General features: G+C 59.6%; 1 protein-coding gene across 7 annotated transcripts in view; it reads left to right on the plus strand.

Moving 5' to 3' along the window:
- ANK1 (ankyrin 1, erythrocytic) overlaps nt 1-22,142 on the plus strand; it is a 39,081-nt gene that overhangs the window by 10,954 nt on the left and 5,985 nt on the right. For 6 of the 7 annotated variants that reach the window (XM_010562731.1, XM_010562727.1, XM_010562726.1 and 3 more), the window contains 36 exons: nt 4,767-4,865; nt 5,964-6,062; nt 6,754-6,852; nt 6,956-7,141; nt 7,280-7,378; nt 7,962-8,060; nt 8,398-8,496; nt 8,954-9,151; nt 9,236-9,334; nt 9,715-9,813; nt 10,068-10,166; nt 10,351-10,548; nt 10,725-10,823; nt 10,913-11,011; nt 12,124-12,321; nt 12,535-12,633; nt 13,027-13,125; nt 13,447-13,545; nt 13,652-13,744; nt 13,911-13,983; nt 14,366-14,389; nt 15,311-15,413; nt 15,702-15,849; nt 16,068-16,165; nt 16,254-16,478; nt 16,900-17,054; nt 17,233-17,444; nt 17,534-17,738; nt 17,926-18,022; nt 18,409-18,637; nt 18,820-18,945; nt 19,033-19,152; nt 19,371-19,455; nt 19,716-19,790; nt 20,307-20,438; nt 20,629-20,775. In XM_010562731.1, coding sequence (XP_010561033.1) covers nt 4,815-4,865; nt 5,964-6,062; nt 6,754-6,852; nt 6,956-7,141; nt 7,280-7,378; nt 7,962-8,060; nt 8,398-8,496; nt 8,954-9,151; nt 9,236-9,334; nt 9,715-9,813; nt 10,068-10,166; nt 10,351-10,548; nt 10,725-10,823; nt 10,913-11,011; nt 12,124-12,321; nt 12,535-12,633; nt 13,027-13,125; nt 13,447-13,545; nt 13,652-13,744; nt 13,911-13,983; nt 14,366-14,389; nt 15,311-15,413; nt 15,702-15,849; nt 16,068-16,165; nt 16,254-16,478; nt 16,900-17,054; nt 17,233-17,444; nt 17,534-17,738; nt 17,926-18,022; nt 18,409-18,637; nt 18,820-18,945; nt 19,033-19,152; nt 19,371-19,455; nt 19,716-19,790; nt 20,307-20,438; nt 20,629-20,775 — 4,465 coding nt within the window. In that variant the 5' untranslated portion in view covers nt 4,767-4,814. The remainder of the gene's footprint in view (nt 1-4,766; nt 4,866-5,963; nt 6,063-6,753; nt 6,853-6,955; nt 7,142-7,279; nt 7,379-7,961; nt 8,061-8,397; nt 8,497-8,953; nt 9,152-9,235; nt 9,335-9,714; nt 9,814-10,067; nt 10,167-10,350; nt 10,549-10,724; nt 10,824-10,912; nt 11,012-12,123; nt 12,322-12,534; nt 12,634-13,026; nt 13,126-13,446; nt 13,546-13,651; nt 13,745-13,910; nt 13,984-14,365; nt 14,390-15,310; nt 15,414-15,701; nt 15,850-16,067; nt 16,166-16,253; nt 16,479-16,899; nt 17,055-17,232; nt 17,445-17,533; nt 17,739-17,925; nt 18,023-18,408; nt 18,638-18,819; nt 18,946-19,032; nt 19,153-19,370; nt 19,456-19,715; nt 19,791-20,306; nt 20,439-20,628; nt 20,776-22,142) is intronic. The other variant, XM_010562728.1, reaches the window with a different exon arrangement.

Consider the following 22,142-nt stretch of genomic DNA (forward strand, 5'->3'; position numbering starts at 1 on the left):
GCTGACTCAGCAGGTAGCACGAATGTGTATTCACCTGCTTCAGTATCAAGTCCCCAAACCAAGCGTCATTCAGACCTACTGATTTGTGCGCTGCAGTGGCCAGTGCAGTTACTGCAGACATGTTCCCCCAGGAAATGTCACCGTCTCCTTTTCTTTTCTGACTGATGGAACCGTGCAGGGATGCTGGGCTTCTGCAGGCCCCTGGGGCACACTGCAGCTTGCGTTCCCCTCTCTGGGACACTAGATGAGGTTTGGGGAAAGCTCAGGAGATGCTTGTTTTGTTTATCACTGTTTTATCTGGATTATTAGTTCATAATCAGCATCTGGATACTCTCAAAGATTTCTATCCTAGGGCTGTGTGGGAACACATGGGATTTAGATCAGAGGGGTCTTGTAGGGAGAAAAGGTAGAAAATGTTCAGTTTCAGAGTCCTTTGAAGATGAGCTTTCCATGGGGTCCTGTTGGTGGGTTAGAGGCTCTGACCCCATAACCATTTTGGAGATGTACAGGGTTTGAAAAGAGGAGAGGCCATGTGACACAGTCTTAGCACTGGGCTGCAGGACTTGGCTTGCGCTCAGCACTGAGCAGATCGCGTGCTTGCACCTGGCAGGATATTCCAAGTCGCTGTGCTTAATTTCAGAATTTGGCCCAGTCAATAAACCCAACTGCTGCTCCCTTAGTCTTTCTTGGGGGAGTAGGAGCCCCTGTAATTGAGCCACAGCAGCGGGCCAGTTGCTGGAAGCAGTCACGCTGCTCCTGCTTCCAAATGGGTAGCTACAAATGAGCAGAGACTAATGGGTGTTTAATGCACCCACTGCTCCCTTCCAGACCTCTGGAAAAGCAAGTCACGAGGAGCAGGGAGGTCCTGCTGCTGAAGTCTGTGCCGCTCTCCCCTCCAGAAAGGGCTGGGGACGCTGCCACGTGTGGCACGTTCATGTATGCCCTGTGCGTGCAGAGGCTGGGGCAGAGCCTAGCAGGGAAAATCATCTTCCTTTGCCTGTTCACAAGTGGCTTGGAGAATTCCCTCCTGCCAGTTTCTGTGGGTGTCTGGAGGAGAGGGGCAAAAGTCGGTGGGGGCTGCGTTTGGCCACGCTGGCCCACGCCTTCTGAGATGGGAGACTGCACAAGTGGAGCGCACCATGGATGTTCCCTCATTGCCGATGAGAAGCCTAAAAGCAGAGGGAGGATTTCTACGTCTGCTGCTCCCGTACGGCTCTAGTGCAGAGGAATATGTGGTTCTGGAGAGGGCTCTGCAAAGAATTAAACAGGGACACCCAGCCACAAGCTAAAGACAATGGCTTTGAACTTCTTCCTCACCCAGAGAGACGGGTCGGTCACCAGCTGTCTCCACTGACCGGCTGCGAGTCCTGTTTCCGGACAGATTTCTGGTGCTGGTGAGGGGATTTAACACCTTGATGGGGAGGCACGTGGCTACAACAGTATGAGGCACTTCTTTGTGTGACGTCTTTGCACTGGTTCCTGCCATCTCCCTGAGGTTAGATGGCACTTTGGGGTTTCCTTCTGAGGAATATCAGACCTGTGGGAAAGGTCCAACCTCACATGTCCTGTATAGAATAAAGAGGGATGTATGTGGTCAGACCTATCCCACAGGCCCTGTATTCTTACTCAAGTGCAGAGACCTTGACATGCCATCTGATCGTCATCCCGCCGATCTCATCCCCTTCATTGCTGCCATCTGCATCCGTGTCTTCATCGTCCACCTCTCTCGTGTTTCGAATTCCTGCATGCTCCCACCTCATCCATGAGGAGCTGGAGGCCTGAGGATGAGTTCACCTTGCTGCCAGGACCCTCACCAGCAGGGAAGAGTGCTGTGCTAGCACACAGGTGCCAGGAGATAGTATTTTTTGGGGTGGACAGTCACAGTCCTGACAGCCAGTCCAGGGCAGGGTCCTGCTTTGGTACAGGCTAAGTGCAAATTCCCACCTCTTGTGTTTTCCTCTAGGGCTGGGTTTGTCGCATCGACAGCCAGCAACTAGGATTTCTGGGAAGCTTTTGCGGCACTTAGTGAGGGGAATACAGCACCTTTCAAATTAAGCACATCCTGTGGCGGTTTTGGGTCAGATGAGCTGTCAAGCCAAAGCAAATATGCAAAACAGCCTGTATTGTTCCTGGAGCAGAAATATCGATGGGCCGCTGGGAAACAATCTTCTGCAAACATTGCACTTATTGCTGTAAGGCCAGATGTCGTGGTTTAACCCCAGCCAGCAACTAAGCACCACGCAGCCGCTCACTCGCTTCCCCCCTACCCCATGGGATGGGGGAGAGGATTGGAAGGAAAAAGGTAAAACTCATGCGTTGAGATAAGAACAGTTCAATAGAACAGAAAGGAATAAAATAATAATGATAATAACAACAACAATAAAATCAAAATTCTACTAAAAGGATTGGAATATACAAAACAATTGATGCACAATGCTATTGCTCACCAGTCGCCAACCAATCACCAGTTAGTTCCCGAGCAGCGATCCTCCCAGGCCAGCTCCCCCCAGTTTATATACTGGGCGTGACATCACATGGTATGGAATACCCCTTTGGCCAGTTTGGTCCAGCTGTCCTGGCTGTGTCCCCTCCCAACTCCTTGTGCCCCTCCAGCCTTCTCGCTGGCTGGGTATCAGAAGCTGAAAAATCCTTGACTTCGTCTAAACACTGCTTAGCAACAACTGAAAACATCAGTGTGTTATTGACATTATTCTCATACTGAATCCATAACAATATACCAGCTACTAAAAAGAAAATTAACTCTGTCCCAGCCAAAACCAGGACACCAGAGAATAATAATCCCTCACAGGTTTTCAGCATTCAAAGGTTATTTATGAATCCCTTGCATAAAAGGGCTTATGTGCTGGGGAGAGCAACCAAGCATCTGCGGTCTTGCACTCCAGGCGTGTGTTGCCTGAGTGTAACCAAGAAAAAGCGTGTGTGTGTCCCCACATATCCAACTTGTGAGCTCGCGAAGGTAAGGGTGTCAGTGACCCTCCGTATGGGGTTGTGTACGTGTGTCTTAGTCAAAGAAGCTGGGCTTGACCCAGGCAATGAGCTCAGCATAGCCAAGCCTGGTTGGAGAGCGTTTCCTTTTGGTGGCTCTGTTCTGTGGCTGTTACAGCATTCCCACTTCATTTCCCTTGGAAGCAGGCTTTTTGTGCTTGAGGCTCTAGGGGACTTTGGAGTTGGTGCGCTGAGGAAGCCTGTGGATTTTTAGGTTTTTGCTCTTGGTGCTGTAATCGGAGTTAAGCAAAAGAATCTGTGGCTCTTTGACTACGATCCTGGATAGCCGGTGCTTTGAGGGAGAGGGGTTGGAAAACCTTTTTTCCAGTGTGGCAACACTCTTGAAGCTGTTCTAAGTTTAACTGGAGTGTTGAGGGCTGGAACTGGAGCCTCCCTGGGCATTTTCTGCTCTCCTACCTATATTCAGGTGGGGATGAAGCAATTCTGTGAAGTGACCTTCCAGTACTCTACAGAAGCCGAAACAGATGGTTGGGAGGTGGAGTACTTGGGCAGGACTGTGTGCTCCCGGGGAGCTGGTGTCTCTCTGCCATGTGACAGCTTTGCGTAGGGGGGAATAAACATAGTGCGTCCACCTGGGAGAAGTGAGGGACAAGGGAAGATTGCCTTATGGGGAAAAAGTGACATCTGAAATTGCCTGCAAGTATTTAGCCTCTTTGCCAGCAAATATCGCAGCCCTGTCGTTCACATCTGGGAAGTGGAAGAGGGTGTCAGAAATAACGGAGCAGAAGCCGCCTTAGCAGCCTCTAGGGTGCTGACTGGCCTGACACCTCCTTCTGACAGCCCAAGGTTGCTAAAAGGGCACTGGCCAGCCCTTTGCTCCTAGTGCTCAGGTTCCATGTGTAGAAAAAAGGCGAGGTAAACTGGGGCACATGCAGAGCTGTTCCTGAGAAGTCACTTCGGCTGTTTGGGAGCTTCCTGGAACTGGTAGAGCTTGGCAGTGGCACAGCCAACGCTTTCGCCACACCCTTTGCTGCAGCTGAACTCTGAGGGAGAAAAGCCAACCCTCTGCTGAGCATGGGCTGCAGGATGGGGCTGTTGGTAGGCAGTCTGCAAAGCCAGAAAGAAGCCAGCTGCTGGACTGGAAGCTCCTGAACCGTTGTGAATTAAATTTGGCTGCTGTTTGATAAAATCGTTGTCCCAGGAAGACCTTCTCGCTGCGCTTCTGTCTGTGTTAAAGTTTAAGGTTTGTATGTGCACTTACACAGCAGCTCTGGTGTATCCTCACTCTGGGCCATACCCAAAGCTCAGCTCAGTGCTTTAGGTTGGAAAAGCCTGACTTTGCAGGCAGCAAATCGCAGAGAGGGGCACCCCAAGGAAAGTCACCTGAGCAAAGGCAGGAGTTGACATCAGGGATGTGTCACGAGAAGGGAGGATTGAAACAGCGCCCATGGCACCGAACGCACACACGCTGCGCTGCGGTGCCACCCATCCATAGAAAATCGTCTGTGGGTGCTGCGTGTTTTGCTGATGGAGAAACCTCCAGCATTAGTCAGCAACTCAGCATTCAGCTGCGTGTAGTTGCCCTGGCACCGTGGAGGTAACCGCGGCTGTCGTGCTGGATGCCACTGCAGGGCTCGAGGGCAAGGCAACGGCTCCTGCTCCCACCAGCCTGGACCTTCTCCAGCACGGGCCAAGTGCACACAGTCGTGGCTGCAGAGGAGCTCAGAGTAGGGGGTTCCCCAGAGGCCCCCAGCCCCAGCAGGTGACTAATGCCCCTCTCCCACCTTTGCTCCCTCCAGAATGGGCTGAACGCCTTGCACCTGGCCTCCAAGGAGGGCCACGTGAAAATGGTGGTGGAGCTGCTGCACAAGGAGATCGTTTTGGAGACAACGACCAAGGTGAGGACAAGGGAGTCTGGTCACATTAGTCATGACTCGGCACCCTGCCATTGCTGCCAGACGCACCAGCAGTAGTTGAGCAGTGAATCATGCTGTTTGCTTTCAGTCCCTGGAAAGGCTGTGCTGGTGACAGTGCTGCTGGGCTGGGGCTTGGGGACCAGGCTCTGATTTCAGCACAGTCACAGTCATGCTGGGCACCTCCAGGAGGGTGGGACGTTCCTCTCCACCCATGCCTCTCTCCCGTGGGGGCCACGGGGGCCACCGTTGAGCTCAAGAGGGGAGTAAGAGAAGTCACAACACGTGCTAGTGCTGCCTTTACTCGCATCTCCTCCCAGCACTGGCTGCCAGCTCAGGTCAGCCCTCGCTGCCCCAGGGCAGCGCCTGCATGCTGCAACACCGCGATGGCCTTGGTACCGTCGTTGCAAGCCTGGAGAGCTCTGGCGCTCCGTAAATAATGTACCGTTCTCTCCTTGCATCACCATGGCGGGGTGTGGTTCTTGCTGGGTGACAAGCCAGAAAACGGCGCAAGCAAGCAGGGCTGACAAATGAGCAGCCTCCAGCACCATCTGAAGGGCTGTGAGAGCAGGAGGGAGCCTGGCTTGCCACCTCCCCAGTGCTCTGGCAGGGCTTGGGGCGCAGAGCGGAGTCTGGCGTTCTGCCACACCACCCAAAGGCACAAGTCGGAAGAGCCTGTGTCTGCATTTTCCAGCCCGCTCATCATCCTTTAGCTCTGCTGGGATGTCTTGGCTACCAGGGTGCACACTGCAGTTTTGCCTGAAGACTGCCAGCTCAGCTCCCCCGTCCTCCCCCCGCCTCATCTCTCGGTGCTGGTGATACACAGAGCCTGACAATGCATCCAGCTTTTGCTGCCAGTAACTTCATGGGAAAGATGAAATCACTGTCTTCCCTGGCCAGCAAACGTGAAGGGTAGCTGCCTGGTCTACAGCAGGGATGGGGCATGGAGCAAGGGCTGCACGGCCCCACAGGCTTCCCCTGGCCAGCTGCTGTGTTTGCATGTGTTAGCACATGTCAGGCCCATCTTTCCCCAGCATCCCGGGCTGCTCCAGCCCCTGAGTGCTGCCCTGTGGTGTCTTTCAGAAAGGAAACACAGCCCTGCACATTGCTGCCCTGGCTGGACAACAGGACGTGGTCCGGGAACTGGTGAACTACGGGGCCAACGTCAATGCGCAGTCACAGGTAGAGGGGTCTGGGCTGGGGTGGGAAAAGCACCCAGTATGCATGATGGTGGTGTCCTCGTGGCGGGAACTGTGCCCAGTACGGGCACTTCAGCAGCCCTTTATAGTTTCTCTCTAGTCCTGTTCAGGGCTAAGGACTGCTCTGCCAGAAAGAAGACGAGTGTGCGAGTGGTGGGGAGGGAGTCTTGAGGGATATGGGGAGACCAGCATGATCTCTTTGCTGAGGGAGTCCATGGCAGCACGCACAAACACGTCAAACTCATCCTGGGAGGACTCAAGGCCAATGCTTCCCTGGCACAGCCATGAGGTCTCCAGCAACCCTTGCAGCTCTGCACACTGTGCTTCCTTCGTTCTCTCGTTCTTGGGCCTGGTGGGGCTGCAAGCTCTTCAGCTTTTGCCTGATGGGAGAAAAACATCCCTGAAGCAAGGGAGAGTAGTGGTAGTGAGTGGAAGGCAGTGTCTCCTGGGTTGACTGTTGTGAGGCATCCCCTGGTTCTTTCTGGATGTGGGGAGCCTTGGGCTCCAGCTCCCTATGATTGCCTCACCATTGCCAGTTTTTTCCTTCTTCCCACCCACACCATGTATGCTTTTGCCCCAGTTCAATGAGCTGGGGGTGTGGGTGTTGATGAGGTGTAGGTCTGCAAGGAGCTTGAGCAAGAGTTGTGTTGATGCGCATGGCCCTGTGTTTGCAGAAAGGCTTCACACCCCTCTACATGGCAGCACAGGAAAACCACCTGGAAGTTGTCAAGTTCTTGCTGGAAAATGGAGCCAACCAGAATGTAGCCACAGAGGTGAGATCCTTGAGGAGCCCCGCTTGTTGGGGCTGCTGTTGGATGTGCCAGGCGCTGCCACGGCTCCTCGGTTCTCCCCCTCTCACCTACCTCTCCTTGGCAGGACGGCTTCACTCCACTAGCTGTGGCTCTGCAGCAAGGGCACGAGAACGTGGTTGCTCACCTTATCAACTATGGGACAAAGGGTAAGGTCCGCCTGCCCGCCCTGCACATTGCAGCCCGCAACGATGACACTCGCACAGCTGCTGTGCTGCTGCAGAATGACCCCAATGCTGACGTCCTCTCCAAGGTGTGTGGCTTTCCCATCCTGCCTCTGGGAGCTTTCCCACATCCCCAGGGAGAACAGCAGCTTGGTATGCTGTATTTATCCATCCTTTCAGCAGGGAGCATGTGTCTGGCTGGGCTGATCCCTCCTTCTTTCCCCTAGACTGGATTTACCCCCTTGCACATTGCAGCCCACTACGAGAATCTCAGTGTGGCCCAATTACTGCTGAACCGTGGAGCCAGTGTCAACTTCACACCCCAGGTGAGTGCAAAGTGGGAAGACTGCTGGGACTGGGACTGCTCCAGCACCAGAGGAGGATGCTGTGCCTCCTTTCCATGTAGGTGCAGCCACAGCTGCCAGGGTACACTGGTGAGGTGGGACCACGCAGAAGGTAGCACACTGGTGCATGTCTGGGGAGTTGCCATTAATAATCAGCGTGGGCCTTTTCTACTGTGTCTCCCCTCTGTCGGATGCAGCCATGCATCCCTGGAAGCTCTTGGGACCTTCTGTCCAGGCTGCGGGAAAGCTGGTGCTCTCGCTGCAAGGCAGAGCTTATAGCCCCTGCAGTTGATGTGCCTCTTCCAGTCCCATGGGTGCAGTCAAATCCATGAGCCGGCGCTTTCCTGCAAGATCTGCGTAGCTTCTGCCCACAGCCCTTTAGCTGCAGGTGGGAGCAGATGCTCTCCCTCTCTCCCAGCCCTGTGAAACAAGCCGTTCCCCTGCGCTGTCCGTGGGCAGGGATTTAGCTCTCCCCTGTCCTTCGTTTGCCCCATGCCTCCTTGCAGCCCCACGGGGGAAAAAGAAGGGGTTGCTCCCTCTAACAGACTGCCGTTCCTTCTGTCAGAATGGGATCACTCCCCTGCACATAGCCTCCCGCCGGGGCAACATCATCATGGTACGGCTGCTGCTGGACCGTGGGGCCCAGATAGAGACAAGGACCAAGGTGAGCCCACTTCTGAATCACCAGCAAGTACACAGGCCATCTCCCTCCCCAAGCTCCTTGCATCCAGGGAGCACTGCCATGCTGCGCTGCCCAGTGCGCACCCTGTGAACGTCTTGCTGGTTGTGTGAGGGAAGGTCTCTGGTGCGCTAAGGGGGTGGACCAGGTTTTTTGCGGGTGCATGTAGAGGTGAGAGGAGGCTGCATGGCTACAGTGGGTGTGCCCTGGAGGCTGAGGGCAGGCTCGGTTTTGCCTTATTTTGCAAACAAGTCCAAAGTCCCTGTTACCCTCCTGCCCTTCCTTGCCCATGCTGAGCCCTTGAACCCTTCTGTCTCCCCAGGATGAGCTGACCCCTCTCCACTGTGCAGCTCGCAATGGACATGTGCGAATCGCAGAGATCCTGCTGGACCATGGGGCTCCCATTCAAGCCAAAACCAAGGTACTCACGGGATTCTGTGGGGTTGTGCTTGGTGTCAGGTCCCAGGGCAGCACAAAGTGGGGTAACAAGCTGTGCACTGTTGCTGGATGCCACCCGTGGCTGGGCTGGGACTGAGTTTTGGCCTGCCAAGGGATGAGGAGCTTTCTGACCTCCTCCTTGGCCCTTGCTTCAGCCCTTTGCCCTTTGCCTGAGGGCTTCAAAGGGACCAGCCCTGAGAAGGGGATGCCCTGGGGACAGCCTGCCCCATGGCAGCAGCTCTTCAGGCCCTGCCCTCTGCTCAGCATTGCTCCCCCGTAAGTCTCGGTGAAAGATTTCGGGGCTCCTTTCTGGTAGCACCCTGGGGAACATGCCATCTCTTCTGCCCCGGAGCTGTGGCTGGGGGAGCGAGGCAGGGGCTGGGTGGGATGCCTGGTCCCCCCTCCCAGCCCAGCCCTGAGACCTCGCTCCGCGGTCGCAGAACGGCTTGTCGCCGATCCACATGGCAGCGCAGGGCGACCACCTGGATTGCGTGCGCCTGCTCCTGCAGTACAGCGCCGAGATTGACGACATCACCCTGGACCACCTAACGCCGCTGCACGTGGCCGCCCACTGTGGGCACCACCGGGTGGCCAAGCTGCTGGTGGAGAAGGGGGCCAAGCCCAACTCCCGAGCCCTGGTGAGTGAGGAGGGGGCAGGCAGGGCTGGGGCAGGGGAGAGGGAGAGCCTTCTTGCAAACGGCCGTCCATCTGTCCATCTGCAGAACGGCTTCACACCCCTCCATATCGCCTGCAAGAAGAACCACATCCGGGTGATGGAGCTGCTGCTGAAGACGGGTGCCTCCATCGATGCCGTCACAGAGGTAGGTGGGCTGCAGCCCAGCCCCAGCTCTCCTCCTGGTGCCCGTGCAGAGCAGGCAGCGCTGCAGGGGACGATGGTCCTGTTGCCTCTGCTGGTCCCCAGGCACTTTCTTCGTCATGGCTTAGAGCTCTTTGCAGCTCCGTTGAGCCTGGCAGCGTCTCCCCGCAGCCCGCTCCCTACGGGGCAGGGGGGCTGCAGGGGAGGTGGTAGCTCTCCGTCTTCCCCTCAGCTCAGCTGCCAGGCTGCTGGGGCCGGGCTGTGGACCCAAAGTTTGCCTCTGTGCTGGAGCGTGCCCCAGGGAGGGGGACGAGGGGGGCAAGGAAGAGATGTTGGCAAGGTTCTCAGCACCCATCTTGGCTCCTGGCCCCTTTCTCTCTGCAGTCTGGCCTGACTCCCCTGCATGTGGCCGCCTTCATGGGGCACCTGCCCATCGTCAAGACCCTGCTGCAGCGTGGAGCCTCTCCGAATGTGTCCAACGTGGTGAGTCCCACCCTGGCTGGGGCTGTGGGAGCTCAGCATGGTGGGGTCCAGCAGGAGGTGGGGGTTCCCCGAGTCCTGCTTGCTCTCCTCTCCTGAGCAAGCCCTGGTGTCCCCCGCTTTGTGCTGGCAGGAGGAACCGGTAGGGGCCCAAAAAGGTTGTGGGCACTGCTCTCCTGTGCTCAGACCAGAGGAATGACTGCGGGAAGGCATATCCTCTCCTGTGGCCTCACCGCTTTATCCTGTCCTTGGTGCAGAAAGTGGAGACCCCCCTACACATGGCAGCCAGAGCTGGGCACACGGATGTGGCAAAGTACCTGCTGCAGAACAAAGCCAAAGCCAACGCCAAGGCCAAGGTAGGTACAGAGAACCTGTCTGATAGTCCAGCTCTGGGAACAGCCGGTGCTGGTTTCTTCACTCTCGCCTGCCCAGAGCTCGACCCACCAGGGGCTGCGCAACAGCAGGACCAGGACCCCTTCGGCAAGGCAAGCAAGGGTCTGGTCCGAATCTGCCAAAACAGCTTGTCTGCCTCCCTCGCAGGATGACCAGACTCCTCTGCACTGCGCCGCACGCATCGGCCACACCGGCATGGTCAAACTCCTGCTGGAGAACAACGCCAACCCCAACCTGGCCACGACAGCGGGGCACACGCCCCTGCACATCACTGCCAGAGAGGGGCACGTGGACACGGCCCTGGCCCTGCTGGAGAAAGGGGCCTCGCAGACCTGCATGACCAAGGTAGGCTGCTGTGGCCACCGCCGCCAAAGGAGTGACCCAGCTGGGCCAAAGGCTGGGCAGGCTGGTGGCACAGTGTCCCTGTTATGGGAGGGACAGCCTCCTCCTGTGGCACAGCACGTGCCAGTGCTCTCCTCCTCATCCCTGTGCACCCTGTGATGGGCTGCCTTTCTCCTCAGAAAGGATTTACCCCTCTCCACGTTGCAGCCAAGTACGGGAAGGTGGACGTGGCGGAGCTGCTGCTGGCACGTGACGCTCACCCCAATGCAGCAGGGAAGGTGGGTGCTGCTCCTGTGGCAGCGGGAGGAGTGGTGTGGTACGGGGAGAGGCTCCGTCTCACCTGTCTGTGCCCTCTCCCCCTCCCCAGAATGGCCTGACCCCGCTGCATGTGGCTGTGCACCACAACAACCTGGAGATCGTCAAGCTGCTGCTTCCTAAGGGGAGCTCCCCGCACAGCTCAGCCTGGGTAAGGTTGGACTGGGTGTCCCTGGGGATGTGGGGATGTGTCCGTGTGCCCAGCGCCCGTCAGCCTGGGGCCGGCATTGCCCCTCAACCCTGATACTGGGACCAGTCACCACCAGCCACTCTCCACACCTGCTGCTCACGCCTGTCCCTCGCACCAGTCCGTGGGGCAGGCAGGGGTGCCGGGCGGTCGTCCTGTTCCTACAGACAGGCTGTGCCAGGGACAGTCCCTGCTGGCAGCGTTGTGGCTGTTGCTTGGGGACGTGTTTCCATGGCAAGCCCCGTGGAGCAGTGCTGCAGTCTAGCAGTTTGGGAAACCACACATGAATATTTGCGTGCAGCTATGAAGGAGTGAGTCAGAAAACCCACGAGCTCGTGAGACTCACCCCACTCTGCCTGACCACGGGGAACATCTCCCCAAAGAGCAGACCAGCAGCCTCGGTTTCCGCATCATTTGCAGAAGCTGGATCCTCAGAACAGACAAGTGGCCACCGGTGCCCAGCCGTGCCCATCTGGCATTCCCCTCTCCCCCTGCACAGGCTGCCGGCAGTCTTGCTGGGCGGGCAGCGGCAGCGGCCGGTACCGGTGCCAATCCCCCGTCGGTCTGCGTCACTTGACAGCCTGCACGTCACCCCAAGCAGAGGGTGTCTGCCAGCTGCTTTGCTCCTGCAGCGCGGCGGCGAAGGCAGTGCTCAAGGCCCTGCCGTCTCTGCCTGAATACTAATCCTGCATATTGTGAGTTTTGCTCCACACCTCAGGCAGACACATCCTAGAAGGTGTCTGCCTGCCCTGGCCTCTCACAGCTCCCGGTGGCTGAATACTGCTGTAAAAATTCATGTGTGGGGAAACTCCAGGACAGGCGATACCAGTCAAACCTGAAGCAGGTGGTCTTTGAAACCCCTGTGCTGACTTGGCTGGAAGAGCAGGATTTGGCCTCAGCGTCAGGGCTAGTTGCTGTCAGGGAGATGGTTTGGGTGTGAGCGTGCATCCCTGAGTTCTGGAGGCGACTAGGAAGGGCAGGCCTGGCCTGGAGAGGCAAGGTGGCACCTTCTGTCCCTGCTGGTCTGCTTGGCAGGGGCTGAGCACTGCAATGAGCCTCTCTGTCTCTCTCTGCAGAATGGGTACACCCCCCTGCACATTGCTGCCAAGCAGAACCAGATGGAGGTGGCCAGCAGCTTGCTGCAGTACGGGGCTTCTGCAAACGCGGAGTCTGTGCAGGGAGTCACCCCCCTCCACCTGGCTTCCCAGGAGGGGCATGCGGACATGGTGGCACTGCTTTTCTCCAAACAAGCCAACGGTGACCTAGGAAACAAGGTAAGTTGTCCCGGCACATCCCGCCAGGCTGGAGGCGAACACCCCCGCAGGGAGTAGCAGACAGGGTGGTAGTCCAGGCTCCGGTGCCTCCCTGCATTCAGGCAACAGCACAGTGTCGGTCAATTTGCCAGGTTGGAGACCTGTCTTAGAGTCTCTGCTGGTATTGCTGCAGTGATGGCATCGCCACTGTGCTGAGACCTCCCTTGTTTGCAGAGTGGCCTGACTCCTCTCCATCTTGTGGCCCAAGAGGGGCATGTGCTGGTCGCTGATGTTCTGGTGAAACACAGAGTCACGGTGGATGCAACGACCAGGGTAAAGTAGTGCATTGGCCATGGCTGTGGTGAAAAACATGTGGGAAAACTACCTCTAGGCCTGCTCCAGGAGCATTGCTTTTCTTTTTCTTTGTGCAAGAGTCTCCCCTCTTGTCTTACCTTCTTGTCTGTGTCTTGGGGACTCTTCGTCCTCTTCCCCTCGCTCCCTGGAGAGATGATTCTTGCCTGTTCGCACAGCTGACCCCTGTACCTTTGGGCACAACGTGGTGTGGTCTGCAGTGTGCCCTCTGCCCTGGTCCTGGACTCTCAGACAGCACCCGCACGTGTGCCCCATTCTTCATCCATGGGGCTTGCCCCATGGGATGAGCATGCACAAGCCACAAGGGTAGGAAACACCACGGAGGGCACTCTGAGACCTGATCTCATCTTTCAGATGGGCTATACCCCGCTGCATGTGGCCAGCCACTATGGGAACATCAAGCTGGTGAAGTTTTTGCTGCAGCACCAGGCTGATGTCAACGCCAAGACTAAGGTACAGAAAAGTCCTGTGCTCCAAGGACCCTTCTGCCCTGGGCAACAGTATGCGGGTTGATGGAGAAGGCTTAGCCTCCCTTCCTGCTTCCACTGCTCCCCCCTGCGTTGCTCCAAGCCCTCCTGTCTCCATGGCTGGAAGCTGCTGTAGACTAGCTACAGCCCTGGGCAAGAGCTGGGTTCTGCAGAGCCCTTTGCTTACCTCGGAAAGGAGAGAGTCGCCCTCGCGCTCCAGGCATGAAGCCCAGCGTGAGGTGCAGGGGCATTTCTGGGGCAGCAGATTCCCAGAACTGATGGCAGCACCCTCTGTCCTCCTCTGCAGCTGGGCTACACCCCTCTGCACCAAGCGGCGCAGCAGGGCCACACGGACGTTGTGACACTGCTGCTGAAGCACGGTGCCTCTCCCAACGAGATCAGCACAGTGAGTATGGCGCTGACCCGCACCTCCTCACCCCATGGAAAGCTCGGGCGCCTGCCCGGGCTTCCCTGTGGCTGTCACTGACCCCCAGTCCTTCCTCCTTGCACAGAACGGCACCACTCCCCTGGCAATCGCAAAGCGGCTCGGCTACATTTCCGTCACAGACGTGCTCAAGATCGTCACAGAGGAAACGGACATCCCGGTGAGCCCCTGGGGACTGGGACCAGCACCCTGTGGAGGAGGGCTGGGGCTGGGAGCAGCCACGCAAAGGTCTGCTGAGCTGGGTGGCTAGCCCGGGTGTGGGGAGGGGGCCGCAGGTAGCCACCCAGCAAGGGCTGGCCTCTGCTGACTCCGCTCTACTCCCGCAGTCAGTCAGTGACAAGCACCGCATGAGCTTCCCGGAGACCGTAGACGAGATTCTGGACGTGTCAGAGGATGAAGGTGAGGGGCCAGAGCTAGGTCGCTCCATCCCAGATATGTGGCTGGCGGCAGCCCTGGGGATGGGCACTGGTGTTCCTGCTGGCCAGGGTGGGGGAGCTGTGTGGCCCCACAGTGGTCTTGCAGAGAGGATGAGGGGAGCCCACCAGACTCCTGGGGTGGCACCTCCTGGCTCGGGTGCTTCCCTGCGCTATGCAGGAGGGATATGCCTGGACCACTCCACGGTCCCACGCCCCAGGGAGAGTGTACAGAGAGCCCTTGGGCATGCAGAGCCCCCCACCGTGCCCTGCTCCGCGGGGTAGTACCAGCTCCCAGCCTGGCTGCAGATGGTCTGCTCCTCCTCCCTCCCACTGAGACCTCACCTTTGCCTCTTCTTACTTTGCAGGCACTGCTCATGTCACAGTAATGGGTATGAAATGTGTCCCCCTGCCCCCAGCTCAACGGCCCATTTCACCCCATGGCCACTAACCATCCGCACGCCACATCCATCTGCTGAGCCTTGCTGCTGGGCTGGTGCTATCCAGCATTGGCCCTGCCATCCCGCCCTGCCCATCTGTGTCCGTGCTGCTTGCTGTGGTGTGACTGCATGAATGGGGCTGTCCCCCCGCTGTGGGGGATCCTTAGCTCCCTGTCGGCCCCAGGTCCTGTCCCCTGTAGGCAGAAGAGCCCGGTTCTGAGACAAACTCCGATGTCCCACCACAACCACCCCATGCCATCCTGGCCAGGGCAGGGATGAACTTGAGTGCTCGAGGGTCTCTGTGGGGCTGCGGTCCCCTCCCCATCACTAGGGCTCCGTCCCTGCATTGGGAGGTGCTGGACTCGCTCCCATAGGGCACTGGCAAGAGCTGAACCCCAGAGAACTCCTTAGCAGGAATTAATCAGGCCAGCAGGCAACGCTGGCTGGGCTTGCGCCTCCAAGGAGGGGTGCGCGGATGCACTCGGCAGCGTTAGGGCATCCTTCCCACGTCCCCAGCCCTGCCTACACTCCTGTCCCCAGCATCCGACGGCAGGGTGTCCCTGGCAGGCTCTGCTCTGTGCTTGGTGCTGGAGGAAAGGGGTCAGCTAGCAGCCGAGGCTCCTGACAGCTACCACAGCTCCTGTCCCACCCACCCGCGGCACATGGGGCTTGCCCCTGCCAGCGGACCCCATCTGGCAGAGGGCAAAGCTGCCCCGTGGCTGGCTGAGACCCCAGGGGATGAGTGTGTGTGTCCAGCAGTGGGAGCAGAGATGGGCCCTGGCTCCAGCCCTGAGGAGGGATGAGGGCAAGGGCTGGATGTCTGTGCTCCCTTGTCCCTCTGCCTCTGCATGCTGAGCCAGCTCTCGGTTTCAGAGGAGGAGCTGATCGCACCAACGCCCAGGACACCCGATCCCAGGGACCAGGACGGCAAGAGGGAGACGCTGGACTTTATGACCACGACGACACTGGACCAAACGTAAGAGGCACTGGATGGTGGGGAGGGAGTGGGTACGGGGCACGGGGCCAGCCCGGTGCTGGGCTGGGATGCCAGTGGGGCAGGGACAGCTCTGGGCAAGGAGTGGATCACTGGGCCCCCACCAGCTAGCATAGCAGGCAAAGCTCGTTGGTGTTGTTCCTGCACCAAGACATGAGTCTGCTGCTGAGTTTGCCTTCATCCAGCGGCCCCGGGACTCCCTGGGGACGGCCAGGGGCTGAGGGGCCCAGGCTTGCCACTGCAGTGGCTGTCACTGCCCTCTCCTACCAGGGTGGAGTCTCCAGCTGTCCTGCAGGTCCCCTGCGTCCCACCTGAGACTGTGGTGACCAGAGCGGAGGAGACTGAGCAGGTAGGACCTGTGGAGACAGAATCTGAGCAAGTCAGCCTGCTGCATGCACCCTCAGTGTCCCCACAGGAGGTGAGCATGAGACACAGCCTGCCACGGCCCCCCCAGGCACTCCCTACCAGGGGGAGTCCCCCCATCACCACAGAGCCGAAACATGGGATGGGTGGTAGGGATGGACCTGGCGGTACGGGACTGCCCAGGGAGGGTTGTGAGACTGCGGACGAGTGGGCAGGCTCAGCACCCCCAGATAGGATCCTGTGCCCATGGGGGCTCTTCCCTGCCTTACACAGCCCTCCAAGGAGTTCGATGAGGACTCCCTGATCCCCAGCAGCCCCGCCACCGAGACCTCGGATAACATCAGCCCAGTGGCCAGCCCCGTGCACACAGGGTGAGTGCCCAGCCCACGCGGCACATGCATGCTCTGCGCATGAGCCGGCTGCAAGATGCCCACATGCCCGTGCCTCTGCCCGCTCCAGGTTCCTGGTGAGCTTCATGGTGGATGCCCGCGGCGGCTCCATGCGGGGCAGCCGGCACCACGGACTGCGTGTGGTCATCCCGCCCCGCGCCTGCGCCGCGCCGACCCGCATCACCTGCCGCCTGGTGAAGCCCCAAAAGCTGCCTGCACCCCCGACGCTGGCTGAGGAGGAGGGTCTGGCCAGCCGGATCATCGCCCTGGGGCCCGCTGGCGCCCAGTTCCTCAGGTGAGCACAGCTGGGAACAGAGCGGATGGGGCTACCCACACCGGGGCCATCCCTCAGGACTGGGGATGGATCCAGGCTCCTCTGGAGTCTCTGCCAGCTGGGGCAAGACCTCTGCCCCTCTCTGCTTCTGGGGGTCTGGTGCAGAAAAGATCCCACTTCCAGCCAGGCGCAGCATGTTTCTGGGGTGGGTCATTCCAGCATAACGGAGCAGTGGCTACGCTGTGGTAGAAAAAGACCTGACCGGCACGGTCCCGCTGGGTGCAGAGCCCCGTTTCCCAGACAGCAGGGTGGGAGCAGTCCTGCCTTCCTCCTCCGGTGGCTGTACAGCGTAGGGCAGGTGCTCTGCCCAGGGCCACCTTGTCACCTGCGTGTCCCAGCGGCAGCACATGGGTGCAAGCGCCCTTCCTCTGCTTGTCTGCAGCCCCGTCATTGTGGAGATCCCACACTTTGCCTCGTGCGGGCGCGGAGACCGCGAGCTGGTGGTGTTGCGCAACGAGAACGGCTCCGTCTGGAAGGAGCACCGCAACCGCTATGAGGACAGCTACATGGACCAGCTGCTCAACGGCATGGATGAGGGTGAGCGTGCCAGGCAGGCGAGGGTTCGGCACCGTGCGGGTCCCCGCAGGCAGGGCTGCAGCTGGCCCGGGTGGTGGGATGGGGCTGAGCCTGGCATGGTTGGTGCAGCTCACAGGGGGTGGTGGGTGACAGCCGCAGGCTTGGTGGGTGAGTGTTGATGGCTGCGCTGCCCTTGCAGAGCTGGAGAGCCTGGAGGAGCTGGAGAAGAAGAGGGTCTGCCGCATCATCACCACCGACTTCCCTCTCTACTTCGTGGTCATGTCCCGGATTTGCCAGGACTGCGATCTGATCGGCCCTGAGGGAGGGTGTTTGAAAAGCACACTGGTGCCCATGGTACAGGCCACCTTCCCAGACACGGCTGTCACCAAGAAAGTGAGGCTGGCCCTTCAGGTGAGCACCAGAGAGCTTGGCAGCAGGCTCAGGCTGCGCCCCAATCCGAGGGAAACTGGCCCTGATGCCGGTGCTCATGCTGCCCGCAGGCACAGCCCGTGCCCGATGAGCTGGTGACTAAGCTGCTGGGGAACCAGGCAACCTTCAGCCCCATCGTCACAGTGGAACCGCGCCGGAGGAAGTTCCACCGTCCCATCGGCCTCCGCATCCCGCTGCCGCCGTCCTGGAAGGACAATCCCCGTGACAGTGGCGAGGGTGACACCACCAGCCTGCGCCTGCTCTGCAGCGTGATCGGTGAGGCTACCAACCCCTGCCGCGCAGGCGAGCGTGCTCTCCGGTTGGGATGGGCTGGGCCACCTCGGTGGGATGCAGGTCCTGGGAGCGAAGGACAGGTCACCGCGGTGGAAAGAGCAATTGCCTGGGGGATGCAGACCCCAGGCTTGTGGAAAAGCAGCGTGCTCACCCTTGTTTTCTGCTGCAGGAGGGACAGCCCAAGCCCAGTGGGAAGACATAACAGGCACCACGAAGCTGGTCTATGAGAATGAGTGTGCTAACTTTACCACCAATGTGTCTGCCAGGTGAGTCATGGGCAAGCACGTGCTCACCTGGGGACATCCGCTGTTCCTCAGGCCCTCTTGGGGTGCAGCCTGTGCCAGGAGGAGCCTCCCACCCCTGTGCTCCTTGGGGTGCTGCCCCATTCCCACGTGCAAGGCAGTTGCCTCCAGCCTTGAGACCCCCCACGCCGCCTCGGCGTGTGTCAGGAAACATTCACAACCGGGTGCACAGAGGGAAGGGACCGTTCTTTGTGCTTGGATGGGTCCCCTTCATGGATGGGGCTGCTCCTCTACCGGGAGCTCTTGGGGCACCCTCTGCCATGCACTTTGCTGTTGGGCGGGGGGGGGGCAGCTGTCCCGGTGCCGCTGGGCAACTTGCCCGGCAGCGCCCCGACCCAGCCCTCCCACAGGTTCTGGCTGGCCGACTGCCCGCGCACAGCTGAGGCCGTGCACTTTGCCACAATGCTGTACAAGGAGCTGACGGCCGTGCCCTACATGGCCAAATTCGTGGTGTTTGCCAAGATGAATGATGCACGGGAAGGCCGGCTGCGCTGCTACTGCATGACTGACGACAAGGTTGACAAGACTTTAGAGCAGCACGAAAACTTCACTGAGGTGGCCCGCAGCAGGGACATTGAGGTTTGTCCCCAGCGACGTGCGTGGGGGGCAGCAGGGAGAGGGCTGCCCGAGCGAGGGGAGACTGATGCTGGTGGAGGGGCCTGGCTCTGGCCCGCGGAGGAGAGCTGGGGTTACCTGCCATGTCCACGGGCAGGAGAAACATTTCTGCACAGGGTCTGAGCCCGTTTCCTGCTCCCTGCCAGGTGGTAGAGGGGATGCCTTTGCACGTCGAGCTCTCAGGGAACCTGGTGCCTGTCAAGAAGGCCACTCAGCCCCGCACCTTCCTCTTCCAGTCCTTCCGGGAGAATCGTCTCGCCATCCCCATCAAGGTAATGGCAGGGGGCAGGGCTGGGCTGCAGCTGGGACCCCCGCGCCTGCCCTGTGCCAGACCACCTAACCAGGCTCTCGGTGCTCAGGTTCGGGACAGCAGCCGGGAAGCCAGCGGCTCCCTGTCTTTCTTGCGCAAGGCCATGAAATATGAGGACCTCCAGCATGTGCTCTGCCACCTGAACATCAGCATACCGCCCTGCACCAAGGTCAGTGCTGGGTCTCTGGCACCTCTGGAAGGGGGCAGCGGGGGCCCATCCCTCCCCCAGTTGCAGGAGACAGCCCTCGCTGTCAGCTTTTCTTCCTCAGCTGCTCATTGTGGCCATGCCGTGCTGCTCTGAGGCTGCAGGAGAAGCAGCGGTGCCAGGGCAGAGCTGCTGCCCTCTTTTCAAGCTGGTGACCCCTCGGTTTTTCCCCACTCTCACAGGGAAGCGGCAGCGAGGAGCGGAGGAGGACACTGACGCCGTTGTCTCTGCGGGAGCGATACAGCATCCTAAGCGAGACCAGTTTTGGTATGCAGCCCGCTGGGACTGTCCGAGCCCGATTACCGCCTGCGCTTGGAGTGCCCAAGCCCGGTGGAAAGGCTGGGCTGACCCTGTCGTACTCAGGCTCGTGGCAGCTTCCCCTTCCCTGAGGGTTTCCTTGGTCCTGCCTGCAGGGCAGTGCTGTGCCTACGGGGCTGCAAGACCCCCAGAGCCAGCACCCCTTCCCCATCCCCACCGCAGCGCAGGGCCCTGCACAGCTGAAACTGTGGCTCCCTCTTCTCCTCCAGGCTCTCTGAGCAGCACGGACAAGGCAGACCAGAAGATGGTTGACATAGCAGAACAGCTGGGCCTCAGCTGGGCTGGTGAGTCCATACCTGATGGCTCTGAGGATGCACAACACTCCTCGGAAAGCTGACACTTAGGAAGGCTGGAAACATGTTGCAGGATGGAGTGAATGCATGCATTCACATGCACAGATACCAGGCTAGGGTTTTTGTTCTGAACCTTCTTGCGGCCATGCATGCATTCACATGCACGTGCACAGATACCAGGCTAGGGTTTTTGTTCTGAGCCACACATATTGCTGCTGTTCGTGGAAGCCCATCACCGTTGTCGCAGCCGCGCACCCAACGGCAGTATCCGCGCTTCTCCTTAGCATGAGATGCTGCTACGCTGGTCACAGCCAGCCTGGGCAGAGGGGCTTCAACCTCTGCCCCCTCCCATGCTCCTGCATGTTCTGCTGTGCTCAGCTGTATGTGACAAGGGGGACTCTGTGCTGGGTCTGGCCGAGCCCTTCACAATGTCCCCAGCCTTTTTTGGTTTGGGAGCTGGTGGTGGGCACCGGAGGGTGTGATGCTGAGATGTTGTGTCTCCCCCAGAGCTGGCCCGTGAGCTGCAGTTTGGGGTCGATGACATCAACAGGATACGTGTGGAGAACCCCAACTCCCTGCTGGAGCAGAGCATAGCCTTGCTCAACCTCTGGGTCAGCCGCGAGGGCAAGAGTGTCAAAAGTGAGTATCTGCAGAGCCCCGTTACGGGTGCGGAGGCGGTGGGGCTGGCTGCACAGAGCAGCCTGAGCGTGTTCAGGGGTCACCGGCTCGCTTTACGCTCCTGGTTCATGTACACCTGCCCGCCTGAGGGTGTCTGGGCCATGGCTGTGATCCCAGCGACCAGTTTGCTGACAGCAGCTTCCCCCCGCAGTGGAGAATCTGTACACGGCACTGAGGAACATTGACCGCAGCGAGATTGTCAACACACTGGAGGGCTCTGGCCGGCAGAGCCGTAGCCTGAAGGGCAGCTGGCGCTACACGGACAGAGACTATTCCCTCTCGCCGTCCCAGATGAATGGTGAGTCTCGGCTTCTGGCAGGGACCGCAGGAGGGCCCCGGGGGCAGAGCCTGGGCAGACAGATCGGGGCTGATACCTTGCCTGCCGTACCGCTGTTTTCAAAGCTCTCCAGGTAGGGTGGACAGACATTCCTTATCCTGACACGCCAGCAAGAGGTGCCCCTGGCTGTGCGAGCTGAACGGTGGCCAGGGAGCTCCCGCAGCCCTGGCTGTCCGGTCCCAGGCAGAGGGTGCCCGGGTGCTGGGACAACACCGGGGTCAGCGGCAGCGGGGACCGGGCTGCATGCGGCGGCTGCAGACCTGCGCTGCGGAGCTCTCGGTGCAGCGCTGGCTCGTCGCTCTCTCCCTCTCTGTGTCCCCTTGGTCCGCTCTCTCAAACGTGCCACCTAGCGCTGTCGGGTGCGGGTCACTTCTTGTCACCTCTCTCCTCTGAGCTCATCCTGGCCTTTCCTTCTCTCATCTTCCTCTGCTGCCTGGCTCCACTGTCTCCACCTCAGCTGAGCCCTCCGGGAGCCGCATCCTGCTCCAGCGACTGCATGTCACCAGGGACTGCCCCTCTCGTGGCTGTCGTGCTTGCAGGCGGCCAGCCCAGACCTTCTCCTCCTGCACTGCCCTGCGCTCCTTCCCTCGCTGGCCCTGCACTGCTTGCCCCCCGGCCAGGCACTCGCACAGGGGAGAGGTGTTCCTTCTGTGCTGGGGGTCCCAGCTGTCCCCCGAGCCTCGGCTGTGGCTAGGAACCCGTGGCTGCCTGGAGAGCAGAACAGGTTCTCTGCTGATCTCCAAGGATGGAAAAGGGGCTAGTGGAGGCTGGAAAAGGCTCAGGCTGGAAAAGGCTGAGCAAAGCCACCTGCGTGGGTGGGAGGGCCTGGCTTGGCTGTAGTCCGTATCGGTGTGCCTGGGCTGTGCATGTGGCCCTGGGTGGATGAGGACATGACAACTGCTTGTAGCCCTGGAGACGCCAACAGGGTTGTAGGGCCCCGGCTGCATCCCTCAGGGCTTCGGGGTTGCACGACACATACCAGGGCCATCCTTCCCTGCTCGTGGTGCTACTTCCAGCCTGCTCCTCCGTGCTGCGGAGAGGGGTTGACTTTGGGAGTCAGTGCCTGCCAGACTTGGCCACCTGAACTCCAGGCTGACCGTCAGCCAGCTGATGCTGGATGGCGACTGTGGGCAGGGGCTGAGGGAGCAGGGTAGTGAAGAGGGCACGGTGTCCTGCAGCGTGGATGGTCCCGTGGACCCCAGGCCGGTCCTCCCCGCAGGGAGCGGGCAGCCCCAGGGCCTGCCCAAACCAGCCCCGGGACTCGAAGGGAGGCACGGCGGCACTTGCAGGGATCACGCGAAGGCAGCAGCTGGCTGTGAGCGCAGCCC

The sequence above is a fragment of the Haliaeetus leucocephalus genome, unplaced genomic scaffold (genome assembly GCF_000737465.1).
Source record: "Haliaeetus leucocephalus isolate CR32 unplaced genomic scaffold, Haliaeetus_leucocephalus-4.0 Scaffold162, whole genome shotgun sequence".
Classification (NCBI taxonomy): Eukaryota; Metazoa; Chordata; class Aves; order Accipitriformes; family Accipitridae; genus Haliaeetus; species Haliaeetus leucocephalus.